This window comes from Falco punctatus (genome assembly GCF_963210335.1).
Source record: "Falco punctatus genome assembly, chromosome: 4".
In the NCBI taxonomy this organism is placed as follows: Eukaryota; Metazoa; Chordata; class Aves; order Falconiformes; family Falconidae; genus Falco; species Falco punctatus.
The window spans coordinates 34,895,882-34,911,190 of record NC_137583.1 but is presented as its reverse complement, the minus strand read 5'-3'; the positions used below and the strand labels follow the sequence as shown (position 1 = coordinate 34,911,190).

General features: G+C 43.3%; 1 protein-coding gene across 4 annotated transcripts in view; it reads left to right on the top strand.

Moving 5' to 3' along the window:
* XYLT1 (xylosyltransferase 1) overlaps positions 1–14,775 on the top strand; it is a 202,894-nt gene extending 188,119 nt beyond the window's left edge. For all 4 annotated transcript variants that reach the window (XM_080386664.1, XM_080386663.1, XM_080386665.1 and 1 more), the window contains one exon: positions 6,831–14,775. In XM_080386664.1, the coding sequence (XP_080242790.1) occupies positions 6,831–7,153 (323 nt within the window). In that variant the 3' untranslated portion in view covers positions 7,154–14,775. The remainder of the gene's footprint in view (positions 1–6,830) is intronic.
* Positions 14,776–15,309: the final 534 nt, after the last annotated feature.

The window sequence follows — 15,309 nt, the reverse complement described above, 5'->3', positions numbered from 1 at the left end:
TGGTGTAAAGGCAGAACTCCCTTTGGCCCAAACTCTGAATCTGGAATAATTCCACTGAAATTATGGAGTTACTCCGTATTGCCCATTGATACACTGGGAGACGACCTGGCTCCTGTTTTTTGTTGAAGTGCCCTGCACATTTGTATGGTAACTAGAATCTACTACAGGGATGAAATACAAAGCTTGGGAACAATGTTATCTAGGAGAAAAGCCTCAGGAGTGATTTGCTACTGATGATGTGATGTATAATCTCCAGATGTCTGAGGCATGAAGGTAAAGAAGAAAATTAATTACAGGGGCAGATAGTGACACTCCACTGGTAGTTAGAATTGTATTTACAATGCAAATTCCCGTTGTTTGGGTTTTTTAAGGCTTTCTGTTTCAGTGACACTATTGTGCTCTGTGTAGGCAATTGTCATTTAGCTTTGATTTCTAGCTTTTGTCAGTTTGTCACCACTTTATTATTTAAATATATTTTTCTCTGCCAAATAAAGGCATTGTCAGAGTATGACAAAAGAATTAGAACTTCTAAAAGAGCAATTTCTGTTTCTGTTGTAAACAACGCAAAAGCTGCCAAAAATCTTCTTAACTGAAGGAACAGTATTATTGTCTTGTTTTAACACTGAAAATAAAACATACATCAGATTTAGCCAGGAGTTGTCAGCAGCAGAAGGGAATATGTTTCATTAGGTATTTCTTTAAAATTTTGTTCTTTCAACCATCCTTCCTCACCCCACCCCACCTATTCCACACACACACACACACACCCCAAAAAAAAAAGAGGAAATAAAAAGCTTTAGGGTTGGAAAAATTACCCTGGAAAGTAATTTGCTACTCCAGAAGCTTTTTGAATGACTGATACGTTTCATACCGCTTTGCATGTCATTTGCTTCATCCTCTCTGTCTTATATACTCCAGATGTAGAAACTGGAGTCGACGTAGTTACGCACATAAAAACGTCCATGGCCTTGTGTGTAATTTGTGCATGTTGTTCTAAAAAGCGTTTGCACAATCGGGCAGCAGCACAACAGCCACTATGGTCTTGTATCTTGAGAGTATGGACATGACAACCATCACTGCCTCTCCTAAATCATTACTCACCTACACATCAGTTCAGCACAGAGCACTACAAGGAAAAGTTGCTTTGGTTTTCCCAGCATCATGAAGGGAGCTACTTGCTCCTCCTTTGAATAATCAGAGGGAAACACGTTTGTTCTTGTATCATGACTCTCAAAATTCATGATTACAATTAAAAAAGAAAAAAGACAGCAACCAGCAAAGACATTTTGTTTAGCAGTTTATGAAAACAGTATATGCAGCTAGTTTATTAATTTTTCTATTCCCATTTCTTTATTAATTTTGGCCTGAAGTCTGTGCATGCAAGTAAAACCATAAATGGAAATCAAGAGCAGGTATTTTCTTTGATACTGTGTCCAGATGTGCATAACTGACAATGTAAATTGTTTTAAAAACGGAGATTAATTGACCTTTTCAAAAGCTGTATCTATAAGAGATCAGATCTTACGTGGAATTACTGAGTATGCTGGGAGGTTTGGGGTATTTCCACTGTAAACAAGGCTCCCAAAACTTTTTCAGTGCAAAGTCTAGAATCTAATGTTACTTATTCTTTCTTGCTCCTCTTCCCCCTGCAGTCATCCAAATCTGTGTCTTATTTTCTCTAGTCTGGGTTGTGTCACTGAGCAACTCTGCCTTCAGCAGATCCTCTGGCTCAAGAGTGCCTTCAAATGTTTGCCTGGTTGGAGAAAGAAAAAAAAAAAAAAAGGAAAATTAAATTAATTTGTGGGAGAAATCAGGTTCACTTGCTCCACCACTGTCTCCTTCCCTCTATGTCCTGCACAGCCAGATTCTGTTTGATTCCTCTTCTAAATGGTGATTTTTAGTTTCTCACCATATGGCTGAGTGTGTTAAAGCTAAGTACTCTGCTTATTGTAAGGACACAGGAGGGCTGCCAAGCACCAGCAGGATGCCCGAGGATTAACTTGTGCCAAGACAGAGAGGGAATCTAACACGGAGGAGACAAAACGGGGAGATCGGTAGATCGCCAGCAGGGATAATAGACAGGAATGGGGGTTTCTTGCTGTCTGCTTTAAGCAGCCTGAATTTAAGCGCAGCTTGGAGACTTGGGGCCAGATGTCCGGGTCCCCTGTGTAGGGACTGGAGAGGCAGAGCCAAACAACAGGTATAATTTGTAGCATTTAGCCAGCAGTTCGCAGACTATAATCCAAGCTACCAAGTCGATTTCAATTCCTAAGAAAACAGCATAATCAATAGAGGTTGGCACTGCATCCCCGTCATCCCACGTTCCCACCCTTCTGTGCTCTCCAAAGTCCATGTGAAGCAGTCGTGCCAAGTGTGATCACACATCTCCCAGGGGCAGTGAGAGGGGGCAGAGAAAAAGTCAAAGCAATTTCATTTTAAAATTTGAGTTTATATTCATGGCAAAGTTTCCACAGCAGTCTCCTAGCAGGAGTGATGATAATGACCTGTCACGCATTTAATGCAGGATACCTGTTTGATTAAAGCTCAACAGGTTACTGTGAGCCAGGGGCAGATTCGCTTCTGGGGCAGAAAAAGTCCCAAACCTCAAGCTGATACTAAACGCTGGATTGCGAATAAATAAATAAGTGAATAAATAAACCCCTGCTTCCTTCAGACAGGGAGGGCAGTGAAGAAGAGCATCCTCCTTCTTTGCCTAAAGAGAGACCTTTCATGTTTGGTTCCTGGCTCGATCACGTGCCCCAGACACGGGGCTTCTGATCCCTGCTGCTCTGCAACAGGACAGGGGGCCTTGAACACCATCTCCTGCTCCCTGTGCCCTCAAACTGCAGCCACTTCTTTCAAAGGCTTGACAGCATTAGCAGACATCCTGCGATGCACACGTGCGTCTCAAAGGCCTTTTAACCTAATCCATATTTATAGATCATCTTAATTAAGTATATACTGGGGAAACCTTTGTTTTTGCCGTTGGTTGTTTGCAGTGGGTCAATCAATTCTAATTGCATCTATACGGATTATAAAGTGGGTGGCAACTTGTGTCAGAACTGCTGTGATTTCTTTAAATTAACCAGAGGTCCCATGACATGTTCTTGATAAAGGCAGCAATAGCAGCAGGCAAGCGCGTTAAGTGCAGAAAAGTAGACATGCCCTGGAATTGTCATTCTGAGAAAAACTCTGAAGACAGGGATTTACTTTGAAATTTGGAATCATTTAGTTCAGATCCAGTTGACAAGGAGTCGATTAGCTTCACAATGAGCAAATGCAGCACTGTCTTGTTTGCTGCAAGAGAAAACAAACAAAATGTCAATAAAAAATTACCTCTTTGCCAGAGGGTTTCAACACCATTCAAGTGAAGAAATAAAGCTGTACATTCTGTGTTGCTTTAAAAAAAAACCCACAGGTCGGGCACCTTAATGTGTACCAAGGTAACCACATTTTTTATTCCTTAGCCCACTACTCTCTGTCTAAACTCATTTGCTTTTTCTGCAAAAAGAAGCACAAACCCACACAAAGATGCTGAAATCCCAGCCTTTGCGGCCAACTATAGACTGTGTATTTAGTCCAAAGAAGTGATACCAAGAAAAGTCAGCTGAGAAATTAAGTGCCCTCCCAAAATGAAGAGCAAACTAAAATGGGGGACAAAAATAACTAATTTTTTAAAGATATAATTTAGAGTCAGTGGAATATATTTTGCATTGATATGTGTCCTCCTGCAGTCAACAGGCTATTTGGATGTGTTTACTGGCCAAAAAATCTGGCTTAGTGTCTGTAATTTAGCTAATTTTTAATTGGTTGCTCTAACTGTACAGATTTAAATGTCTAAACACACATCCCATGGGGCAAGCCTTACATTCTTTGTTATTTTTTCATGAGCATGGACTGAAGTGTCAGTGCTTTAAAAGCATGCCCAATAGCTCCAGCCTCCTTTCATGCAGTATTTCAGGGCCTGGGTTCCACACTGTCCTTCTCCTGTCCCAGCCCAGTGAGTTACAGAGTCGGGATTATCTCTGTCGTCTTTCCTTTAATGCGAAGAATAGCCCACGTGTGCCATAGCTTGCATGAGCAGCATCCTCCTTGCTTTCCTGTGAGCTTTTTAGCAAAGACTTGGAGGCTCCAGGAGAGGGTTCTGGGTTGGATCCTCAGCATTTCCTATTGATTATATACATGGCTCTGCTCTCAGATTGCTGTTTCCCAGCTTTTTCTTTATAGGGTATGCAGACACCTAACTCGGGGTGTTTGTTCTGCTGCAGTCCCCTGTCAGCACCAGGTCAGGGTTTCACCGTGTCTCACATCAGAGAAGCACACCGTCGCTGTGGGAGCAGTAGCCCCCAACATGCTGACAAACGCAGTGTCTTGTTCCCTTTAGTACCGTCCTCAGCAGTCTTTTTTCATATCTGCTGATTCTTGCGGGTGGCTTTTCCAGAAAGTTTACCTTCAGCCCTGTTAAGCAGTGCTGCTGCCGTATCTGCTGGCGCACGCCCTTGCAGCTCAGCCCGTTCCGGGGCAGAATGAAACAGCAGTGTGTTGGTGTGAGAAGCACGGCGTGTCCAACACAACTGCAGTAGACTGGAGACCTTTAGAAGTGTTGAAGTTGCTGGGGCTGTCACCTGTATTGTAGCAAAAGCAGCCCGCTGATCTTAAGCAGCGAGGGTCACAGGTTCAGGGAGAGGTGACCTGCTGCACTGCCAGGCACTGGGTCCTACAGTTCCTGAAGGTTTCGCTCCTTCCAGTCCCGGTGATCCACCAGGTCCTGAAGCCTGGGATGAGTGCAGGGCTGAACCAGAGAGAAAAGCAAATTCCATTCTATCCTGTTACTTGTCTGAAAAAAGATCTCTCTTGTTCCATGTGCTAAACACATGCACAACAGGCTTTAATTTAGCAAGCTCTCTGAATTGCCTGTTTCAATCAGATGATCCTGCTAGTAATGCCAACTCTTATTTGTTTGGGGATTTTTAGTTAGAAAGTTCCTATTTAATTAATATGTTGACAAACAGTCTTCCATATTTAATTGCTTCCAAAGGAGGAAATTTAATCATGTGTACTTGTTCTGTTTCTTAAACTGCAGTGCTCTAGCAGAGCGTACTTCTGACCCATGTGCATGGAATAAACTCATTTTGGCTAGAGGTTATTGTGGATATCTACCATTAAAAATAGAGAGAGGAGTTTAGATGAATGCAGGAACAGTTAAGTGATGTATAATGGTGATGGGGATGTGCCAAACTAATTTAATTGGGTATTTGAAGTAATGGACTTGCACAGTATTTGACATTAAAGACTTTGCAAATGTAACAGCAAAGCTCCAATTAAACGTCCCTTTTCCCTCTAAATAAATGTCCTGATTTACTGCCAGCGCCTGAGACACTGTCCTCTGCATGGAAGAAAGGACTCAGTGTCAGGCTGCGGTGGAAGCAGCAAGGACATGTGGAAGGAATTGTAGCCATGAATATGTAATTCCTGGCCCCCTAACGCTATCCGAGCACGGTGGCTTTCCTAGCCCGGAGCGCCCTGAATGGGCCCATTCTGTGTGCAACAGTGTGTATGTTGGCAGAGCTGAACGTATCCTCTGTGCTGCCGGAGTGAGGATGCGAGGGAAGCCAGCTGAGAACAGAAAGAAACGGTTGAAAATTTAGTCCCCAGAGGCACTGGGTGAACATTTCTGGGAGGTTCCGCACTGCCTCTATGAGCAAGCACCCTGGTGCGCTCGCAGGCCTGGAGCAGTCAGCCAGCCAGGGCAAGGGCGGGCTGACCAGCAGTGGCCACTTCGTGGTCTTTGAAGGTGTCACAGCCTGACACCACCTTAGCTGCAACATCACGGACTCGGGGCAGCTACTGCGTTCTGCTGAGGCAGAAGAGCTGCCGTAAGGGGAGCAACCACAGCGCAGACAGAAGCGTCATTAGGAAATGGTTGTGATCTGTTACTTGGTACAAGAGCTCAAAATGTAATTTTCATGAGAGAAGACTCTCTCAGCGAGACTGGAGCACTTCCAGGGATGATGCTGGGGCTGCAGGTATTTCATTATGGCTCTGGTCTGCCCGAGGCCGTGGTGGTGTCCTTCCAGTGCCAGGGGGGCACCACCCAGTCTTTGGAGGCAGGCTGAGGTAACAAATTTTGTGACTTTTCCACAGCAGGGCATGGTTCATCAGTTTAGGGGGAAAAAAACCAATCTGAGACAAATTAATGATAGCACCTGAAGGTCTGACGACAGTCGGCAGCCTTCTCACACCAAGTGTCCTTGAACTATTTGCTGATTTCAAAGCACAGCCTTCCGTGGGTGTCTGCAGCAGCAATGTCAGCTGTGCGGGGCTTATCTCCCGGGCTGCTCCTCTGGTAAAAGAGGCAAAATCAGCTTCTCATGAACGCAGAATGGGCTTCTGAGGAGGAGCTGCACATCGATCAGGCTCCAGGGACAGATAGGATGCTCTTGCAGCTCAGATGCTCTTGAGGCTGGGCCTGCCTCGTTGTGCTGTGCAGAACAGCCCTGTGTGGTGCCTGGCTGGCTGGCAGCTCTGGGGACGCTGGCTGTACATGATGCTAGTAAGGCGGACGCGGCTTCCAGCCTCAGCGCTGTGCCCTGCTCACGCAGCACCTGCAGGGCGAGCATCGTGGTGAGCGGAGCTGCTGGTGGTGAGCAGGAGCTGAACTGCTGCACGCAGCCAGTTGTTCTCAGCTTGCAGCATGTCCTCAATGCTGGGGAAACAGACTGTAGCACACCACTAACTCTCGCCTTTTTGTTTGCTGTACTTTTAGACCCTGAAGGTTCGAGGGATTTTTTTTAATGCACTAACGTCTGGCTTTATTTCTGCATTTCCAGAGGAAGCCATGAAGTATCACAGCGGGCCTCCGAAGAACGCATACATGGAGCAGAGCTTTCAGGGCTTGAACCCTGTCCTGAATATCCCCATCAGCGCTGCCCGTGTGGACCAGGCCAAGAGGAACGCAGAGCTCGTGGGTGCCCGGCTAGAAGCCTGGGTGGACTCTCTGGTCAGCAGCGTCTGGTCGGCCGTGGACATCTGCAGCACCGGCCCCACCGCCTGCCCAGTCATGCAGAGCTGTGCTCAGACAGCCTGGAGTTCCCTGAGCCCGGACCCTAAATCTGAGCTGGGCCCCATCAAACCCGACGGTCGCTTGAGGTAGCATCTGGTACGCTCTCCTCCAGCACAGGTTTTTAAAAGGGAATTTAACCTTGTTCGTATGTGAATCCCACACCGCATTTCAGAAACCTAAGGGAACATTATAATTTTTTGTTACTTATTGCAATATAATTCATTAAAAAAAAAAAAAAAAAAAAGTTTGACAAGGCCTTTGGCACTGCCCTCTCCATCCTGCTGTCAGGGGCAGCTTCGGCCACCCCGCAGCCCCTGCCTCCCCAAGGTGCCCCGGCCACATGTGCCACTGCACCCACCGCCTCTGCAGGCTCCAGAACGGCAGCAGTAAGCCGTGGAGAGGGCAGCAAAGGAGCAGCTGCTAAAAGTGTTTCTTAAAAATAAATCTGTCTGTACCTCCACTGTTTCATAGGCTTTCTTTATTTTGCTACCCTGAATAAATCACAGCAAAATTCCCTTTTACTTATGCATCCTGGGGAGGTCGGTTACTGCAGGCTAGAGCCTGTATGGCTGCATTACCTCACAGGACCTGAAATAATTATGGTACAGCCTCACTTTCTTTTTTTTTTTTTTTTTTTTTTAATTACACAAAGTAATTCTAAACTTAGTTAATGTCTGTTATCCTGCTTAGGAAAAACAAGCAAAAGCAGAAACTTCCAGATTATTTTCAGAGATTTTTTAAAACTTAATTCCATGATAAACTCTAAACGGAACAAGTTTGCTATATTAGATTTCTGTGTCTCATGCAGTCAGGTTCAGGGTCTGGGTAGGAAGAGTATTAAACTGAAGAACAAAGAAGCATTTTGGATTTCAGCCCTTTGGAATCTGCAGGTTTTTTTCTAAGCTCACCAGTACCTAAGCACTTTTGCAGACTTGCAGTGCAGCAGGTGTGTCTGTAGGCTGGGGGTGGGCTGCAATGTGCCTGCTCACAGCCTTTGCCGATTCTGCTTGTGAGCTGAGCTTGAGTTTTTTCTCAGGCAGTGGTGTTGTGTGGAGCCAGTAGAATGGTAGAATTGGGACCTAAATCTGTAACAACATGTTTCTTCCCTAATGCGAATAGTGGCTAGTACGTCTTAACGCTAATTCCCTCCCTTGATCTCAGATCTGCCAGCTCTTCGTGTTCATGAAGGGTCCTTCTAGGCTTGTGCAGGGCATGGGTTCCTGGCCGAAGCCACGAGGTGACGGCGAAGGAGAGCAATGCTGTGGTTCTCAGTGCTTTGACTTTATTCTGTCAACAACCTACCCTTGCGTATCTTCAGAATTTCTAGCAGGCTGCATCCTGTTTTAAATAGGCATGTTTTGCATCATTTTAAGCTGCATTTTCTACAGTAGGAAAAAAGATTTATTTACATTCCAAGAACTTTTAAAATATAGGGGGGGTATGCAAATTAATCTCCAACTAATGCATTTTACATTAACATAAAACATGCAGTTTGTTGTTGCTGTGGTAATCTCTTGTTAACAACGTAACCCAAAATGGCTATTAAAAGCTATTGGGTTAATTAGGAGAAAAATCCTGTTGATGTAATGAAGTGAGGTATCTGTTTACCCTTCTGTGTCTATGGCTAACTTTCTGCTGATGAGAGTTATGCATCCACAGCAGGAGGGAAACAGACCCTTAAATCATGCTGTAATCGCATCTCACAGAAAGGTTGAATTCCCTTTTAAACAACAGTTGCAAGATGACCGTAACGTGCAGATCCCAGTGGCTTCTAGTATCTCTCTCCGTCGTATTGGTTTAAAGCTACTTGCATTTTGCTTTGGACTTGAAATTGCAGTGTCAGCTGTGCTGGCATTAAGGCAAAGCATTGTAATGTTTATCTGGCACAAAAACGGATGCATAGAAGGAACAATTTAGGTATTTATTATTTATGTTTTAGTCAATGACTAATTAGTAGGTGCTGCTTTTGCAGCTTGAAGATTGCGTTATCTTACTAACTGAAGCTGCCTTTATTAAGAAAAGGCCTTCCTCCCCTCACACCTCCTTTTCTTTTTTTGTCTTGATTTTGACAGTCACTAGAGCAGTAGTTTTAGGAAAGCTTGTAGCAGTGAGAGCTGGTTGAAATATTTCGGTCAAGGTAATGTTCCAGCTTCACAACCAGCTCTAGTAGCAAGCGTGTTTAAAACCAGGGCTGCCAACAGGTTTATATAATAGAAACACAGTGTTATTACTTATTCAGTGGAGGTTTTTTAACAGCGCTTGTTTTTAATCTGACATTCCTTTGTGAAGTTCAAATTTTCTGGGGATCTCCAATCCTCACTGTGAAGTCCAGGGCTTTAGTCACACTGATGCAATGGCAAGTCTATGGTTCAAGCCAAGCCCTGCAGGTTAAATTAAGAACATCATATTTGGGCACACAATAAAATTCGTTAACAATCCCGGCCAGTGATTGTTCTCAATAAGACTACTGGGGTAGCGGCAAAATCTTCAGTCTGTCTTGCACATAAGCATATGTATAAGGGTGCACCCACACACATGCATGTAGATAACTTGGTTTTTAAATTTGATACTTTTTTTATTCTTAAGCAGGAATGTTTTTAAGTGCTTTGTTGGTAAGTTTTCATTATTAACTAGACCAAGCAGATGGTGGCAACAATCCCATCTTTTGTGGTTAGAAGAAAATCTGCCACTTTTATCATTTAAAATGGAAGGTGCAAATTATTTTCTTTTAGTACAAAAAAGGGAAAGAAAACAAATGGTTGCTGATATTTCTATTTACATTATATGCTAGGTTTAAAATAAAACAAAATTTATATTAGTTTATTTTCTGAAAGACAAAAAGCATCTACACAAAGAAGTTTTGTAGCAAGCTGGCAATCCCAGTGCTGCTGTTGAAATATATGATATAAAACTGAAGAGGCTGATCCTGCAGTCCTTTCTCAGGCAAAACTTCCATGGAGTGCCAACGCTGAGTAAGGACTTCAGGGTCAAGTCCAGCATAAATAAAGGGTGTGGCAGTATGATCTGAGTATATACTGTCTGTGTTTGAAGTCATGAAAGGATGAGCCGCCGAGTTTGGAACGTCTTCTGGGGGCAGTGTCAAGTTTTGGACCTAAATGACAACCTCCACTATAGCTATTAGTATGCAGGCACGGATACATGAGTTATAGATGGGACACTGTGTCTGAGTTACAAAGTTCTGTAGTTGTGAAGAAAAACCATGGAAAGCAAGACTTTGCATCAGGGATCAGAGCTTGCTCCAAGTCGATGCTGTGGTAGCGCTGCTAAGAGCGACATCCTGCTTGGTGGCTTTTCTGGTTCTGAAACGGCAGGCACCTGGAGCCTGTGTTGAGTACTATGTAGTGTGAGAAGAGAATAACTTCACAGATCTTACATTTGGTGAAAAGGAGAATTCAGAGCAGGGGCCCACAGTTCATGCGAAACAAGCGAGTTACGCATCTTCATTTGAATGTGCAAGTGTTGTTTTCCAGCCACGCTGTCTAGTCCTGGCTGAAGAGGACTCCACCTGAAGGCCAGTTTTGATGAACATCCCTTCCTGTGGGAGGGGGCTGTACTTCCATGGGCACACATTTGTCTTCTGTGCATAGTGCTTTGCTCGTTCAAATTCCCTGCCCATTCTGCACGACAGCCATGTAACACTTCTGTGATCAATCAGTATTACGCAGAAAAAGAATGTGGCACAATGCAGAACATCTACATACATGATTTAATGAATTACATCCAAAGTCAGTCTCAGCATTATGCAAACCTGTTTATATGGTAATGCTAAGCCTTGAGGCTAATAGAAATAGCTCAAATGACAGTTTATTTTCAGATTTGTCCAATTCTTTCTTTGATGTCATTGGGACATTGAGTTGTAGTATTTGTATTTTCATTTTCTGATATTGAAAGGGTTTTTTAGAGTTGAATTATGTCTTCATTTTTTGTGCTCTCGGCAAGCAGAGAATTTTAACAATTCCTTCATGATAGCAAGTGTTATACAAGAAAGTCCCTCTGTATCTCTGTTGTTAAGCCTTCGTTATTGCTGAGCCTAGAGATACAGGAATGTGCATTCATCTGTTACAAATTGACTTTCCTAAGTATTGGCTTCAGTGCACAATGCATGTACAGTTGTTTAACGGCGCATTATCAATGATCCTGCAGCACCTTCAAAAGGACCAGCTAATGTGTATTCACCTTCTGTCCATCTCCTACAGCACTAATTGCAATACTAATGAAATCTCCATCACTCTTAGCCACGATTATGGTGGACAGAGTAGTGAAGTCAGTGAATCAGAACTGGGATATTCTGAGCCTGGCCAAAGGGAGAGATGAAGGGTAAAGAAGCTGCTGAAACTTCACAAAAGTTTGACACAATTGTGCTCCAACAAACCTTTGAACAATCTGGGCACCTTCTGCACAGCAAGGCTGGGAAATGCTGATACTGTGAGATCTCAGCTTTGACTTCCCAGATAAAAAGAAAACAAGATCCAGATTTTTATCGTGGCCAGGCAATGAGGACCAACTTTCTGTTGATTTCTCTGGTTCTCTTTCATCACAGCTGTCAGAGAACTGCCAGCTTGCCGCCGGCTGTCACACCCTCGTTGTCTTCCCAGATCACAAAGCTTCAGGAGTTGGCCACATGAAACCTTGGCGAGCTCCACCACTTTCCATTGAGCAGGAAGTTTTGTACTTGTGTGAGCCAAATCCCTTAGGCTTCTTCAAAAACCCTAGCTGCAAATCAGAAAAGTTTGCTTTTCAGAGCAGCCTTCAGTCAGCTCAGTACTAACACACGTGAAGGAGTTGGTAAAAGTGATTGCAATTATCTTTTCCCGATTTTCACACAGGGGCATTTAATACATGTAATAGTAGGTTTAGTTATTCCAGCATCAGACCTGGTAGCAAGTAGCTGGCAGCGTTTCGCACTGGCCTTTGTTTCAGCCTGGTTATGCAAAGATAATGGTCTGTACGTGCTTTTATTTCAGCTATTCAAGACCTCCATGATAGTCTGAAGGATTCATAGGACATGAATTAAACACATGCTAAATGGCAATTGAAAACATCATGTAAAAAGTTCTTTCTAGACCAAACCCTCAGGCTTCTGCCAAGACAGCTCCAGGACTGGAGCCCCCAGAGAGGGTGGGAGCAGTGTGGAGTTGGAGGGATGGGCCGCTGCCCTCCTAGGGGCCCAGCAGGAGCTGGAGAGCGGGAATGGCGGCTGAGGGCAGCTGCTGCTGCAGCCAGGCACAGAGGAGCCAAACTAGGGTTAAGGGCAGCGAGGAAGACTTTGTAGAGAAATACCTTTTTTCCTGTAGACTCTTCAAGGATGAGTAAATGCTCTGATTTGTAACTCCTTTCGGAGGGGTAGAGTAGAAGGGATTGGCCTTTGAAAACCTTTACAGCCACCATCGCAGTGAGGGAGAAAAGAATCGAGCTGAGAGCATTTAAAATTGAGGCAACAAACCTTACAGCCCCACAGCCACAGTAGCGCTAGTCTGTCTCCAGTTACATTTGGTGTTGGCAGCAATTAACCTTCACGGTGTGATACTGCAGGTACCATGTTGATTTTGTTCCTGTAGACTAACAGTAGTGTGTAGATCACTCTCTGCTCTTTGCTTCTGCCTTGGTTACCTTCTTTTGCTCATGGGTGCTATCACAGCTGCTACCTCACTGTGTCTGCAAACACGTTTACCTGATAACAACAAAAAAAGGTACCAGAAATCTCCTTGAACTGAATGTACAATCTATGCAAATTCTCTTTCTACTTTGTTAAAACCTAGAAGTATTACTTGTAACCTTGCCAAATAAACAGCAAGATACTGTACAGGTGCCTCTGATGACAGAGTGACAATTCTAGGCGCAGTTCATTGCGCTGCATTTGTATATTGTAATGACTTGACTTGTCTTTGGTTCTGTTGTAATTAACACCCTCAACTGAGAAGATAGCAACCTCTCGCTAGGGGAGCACCTTCAGTTTGCTGGGAATATTCTGGAGGAGGATGTCTGTGGCATTTCGTTTTATTTTCCTGCTTACATCCAAAAGAAGGCACAGACCTGCTGGCCAAAATTAGGGTGGTGTTTCAGATTTTCCTTGGGTGAATCCGATCAGCTCTGGATTGCTCAGTGTCTGTCCCCATTGCAGCATCCAGTGTGTTGCCCCTTAAAGAAAGCCTTACTTTCATCCTTTCTAAATGTGGCCTTAAACTGTGTTAGAAAGTTTAATGTTGTCTGTGTCTTGCTCACTTTTTCTGTTTGTTGTGGAATAAATAAAAGGCACCTTGAGATTTCTATTACAGCACAGTTGTGTTGCTGTCAGCTTACACTTCACAAATACAATAGAAATTGCTTACAAATGCAGTCTTTAAGGGAAGAAAATGACCTTCCCTTTGGGCAAAAGGATGGCTCATATGTTCATATAAACCTTAGGAAATTATGAGCTCTGTCTTTTGCAACTCACTGTAGATAAGGAAGGTTGATTTAATTACCTACAAAGTACAAACTTAATAACTTTTAATTTATCTTCAGACTGTAATAGGACAGACTGCTCTCAGAGGCACAAGACAAATTCTGGAGTAATTTCACTCATTCTGACATGACGTAGTAGCATTCCTTTCAGATTCGTACTGATAGCTGGGAGTAGATGTATCCCCTTCATGGTATGGTCTTAAAATCTGAAGAATGTCACCATGTGGGGCCAGATTTTGAGTGATGGTTGGGAATCTAACAGTACATTTAGAAGACAGGGGAGTCTGGTTGTATCATCTAAGTCATAAATGCATTTCCAAAAATTTGGCTGTTGGAGCTTCATCCAAAGGTTGTCAAAATCAGCAGAAACCAAGGACTTCTGCCAAGGCCCGTGTATGTTGGGTTTCTTTACTAGTTTTCTCCATGAGAACTGTCATGTTGCAGTAGCACCAATATTCCCGGCAGGCTGCAGTGCTTTGAGGAATCCCAAATCCTATCCTGTTTAGGTATTCAGATGCGGATACAACCCTAAAGGCAACTGAAAAGGGTGTACGTAGAAAACCAGATTTGCGAAACAAAAAGAATTAATTTGAGTTAATGAAATGATTTTTCTGACTTTGTCATTTTGGTTTTGTTTTGGGTTGATTGGATTTTTGTATTGCCTAACATAGTCCATAATAAGTTATTCCTATTCTGTCATTTTCAAAGACTGGTGGTAATATAGTTTTAAGAAATAACTATTTTGTTATAGATCATAATATGCATAAAATTGTACAGAAATATTTTGTAAGCTATTGAATAAGAAAAAAGAAAACCATGTATATACAGCAAAGTTTAAAAAAAATATTGGGAATTCAAATGGAACACACTGAAAGTTGTAGATATTTTGCTATTTATTTAAAGGAGTATTTTATGAGATATTGAAATGTCTTAAATTGACCGGTAATCAAAGTTCAAAGTCAGAATGCTTTTCTTGTAGTAGAATGTGATTTTCAGCAATTATTGCACTACCCGTTTTTGCACCCTTTTGTCTTTCATTTAGCAGAAAACAATGTGCCTTAGCTGTATTCTTTGTCAATGGGAGTTTGGTTTTATTGTCCAACAAAGCAAATTTTTTTGCAGAAAAAGAAATGGATGTATTAAATACTGTATTATACCAAAAACACTGCAGTTGTATATAAATGCTTTCTGTCATACTGTGTTTTCAGATGCAGAATTTTAAAATAAAAAAAAGGCTGTCTTTAGGAGTAGATGTGCACCTTGTGTTATTTTCAAACCCACTGAAGCACTTTGCTCCTTGGTGATATTTAGGAGGAAAAATGGGACCAAGCACTACCGATCGGTGATCACAGTGCTGATGCCAATATGCTGCCCGGTCGGTCATTTCTCAGGCTTTATTTCCCAGCCATAGCAATTATGAGGGAAATGTTCATGGACACTTTGCAGAAATCAGTTTTTGTTGGCCCAGACAATGGCTTGCAGGCACGCGGTGCTGCTTCACCTGCAGCCTGGTGAAGGGTGCTGCCACCAGCAGCAGTGTTGGGAGGTAGGTTGGACCCCACAGGGCTCCCAACACTGCCTGCACTGTGGCATCTGGAGACACGTCCAAGCTTTTTGGGCCAAGTTCTCCTAGTTTTCAAACTCAGGTGGCGGCTTTTGTGCCAGATTCTCCCTGCCTTTTCCAAAGATATCAATGAGTGGTAAACAGATGATGTTAACAAGAAGCTTGATTAGGTCTCCTTGCTGAAGGCCATCAACTGTGGGATGCAATGTATCTCCAA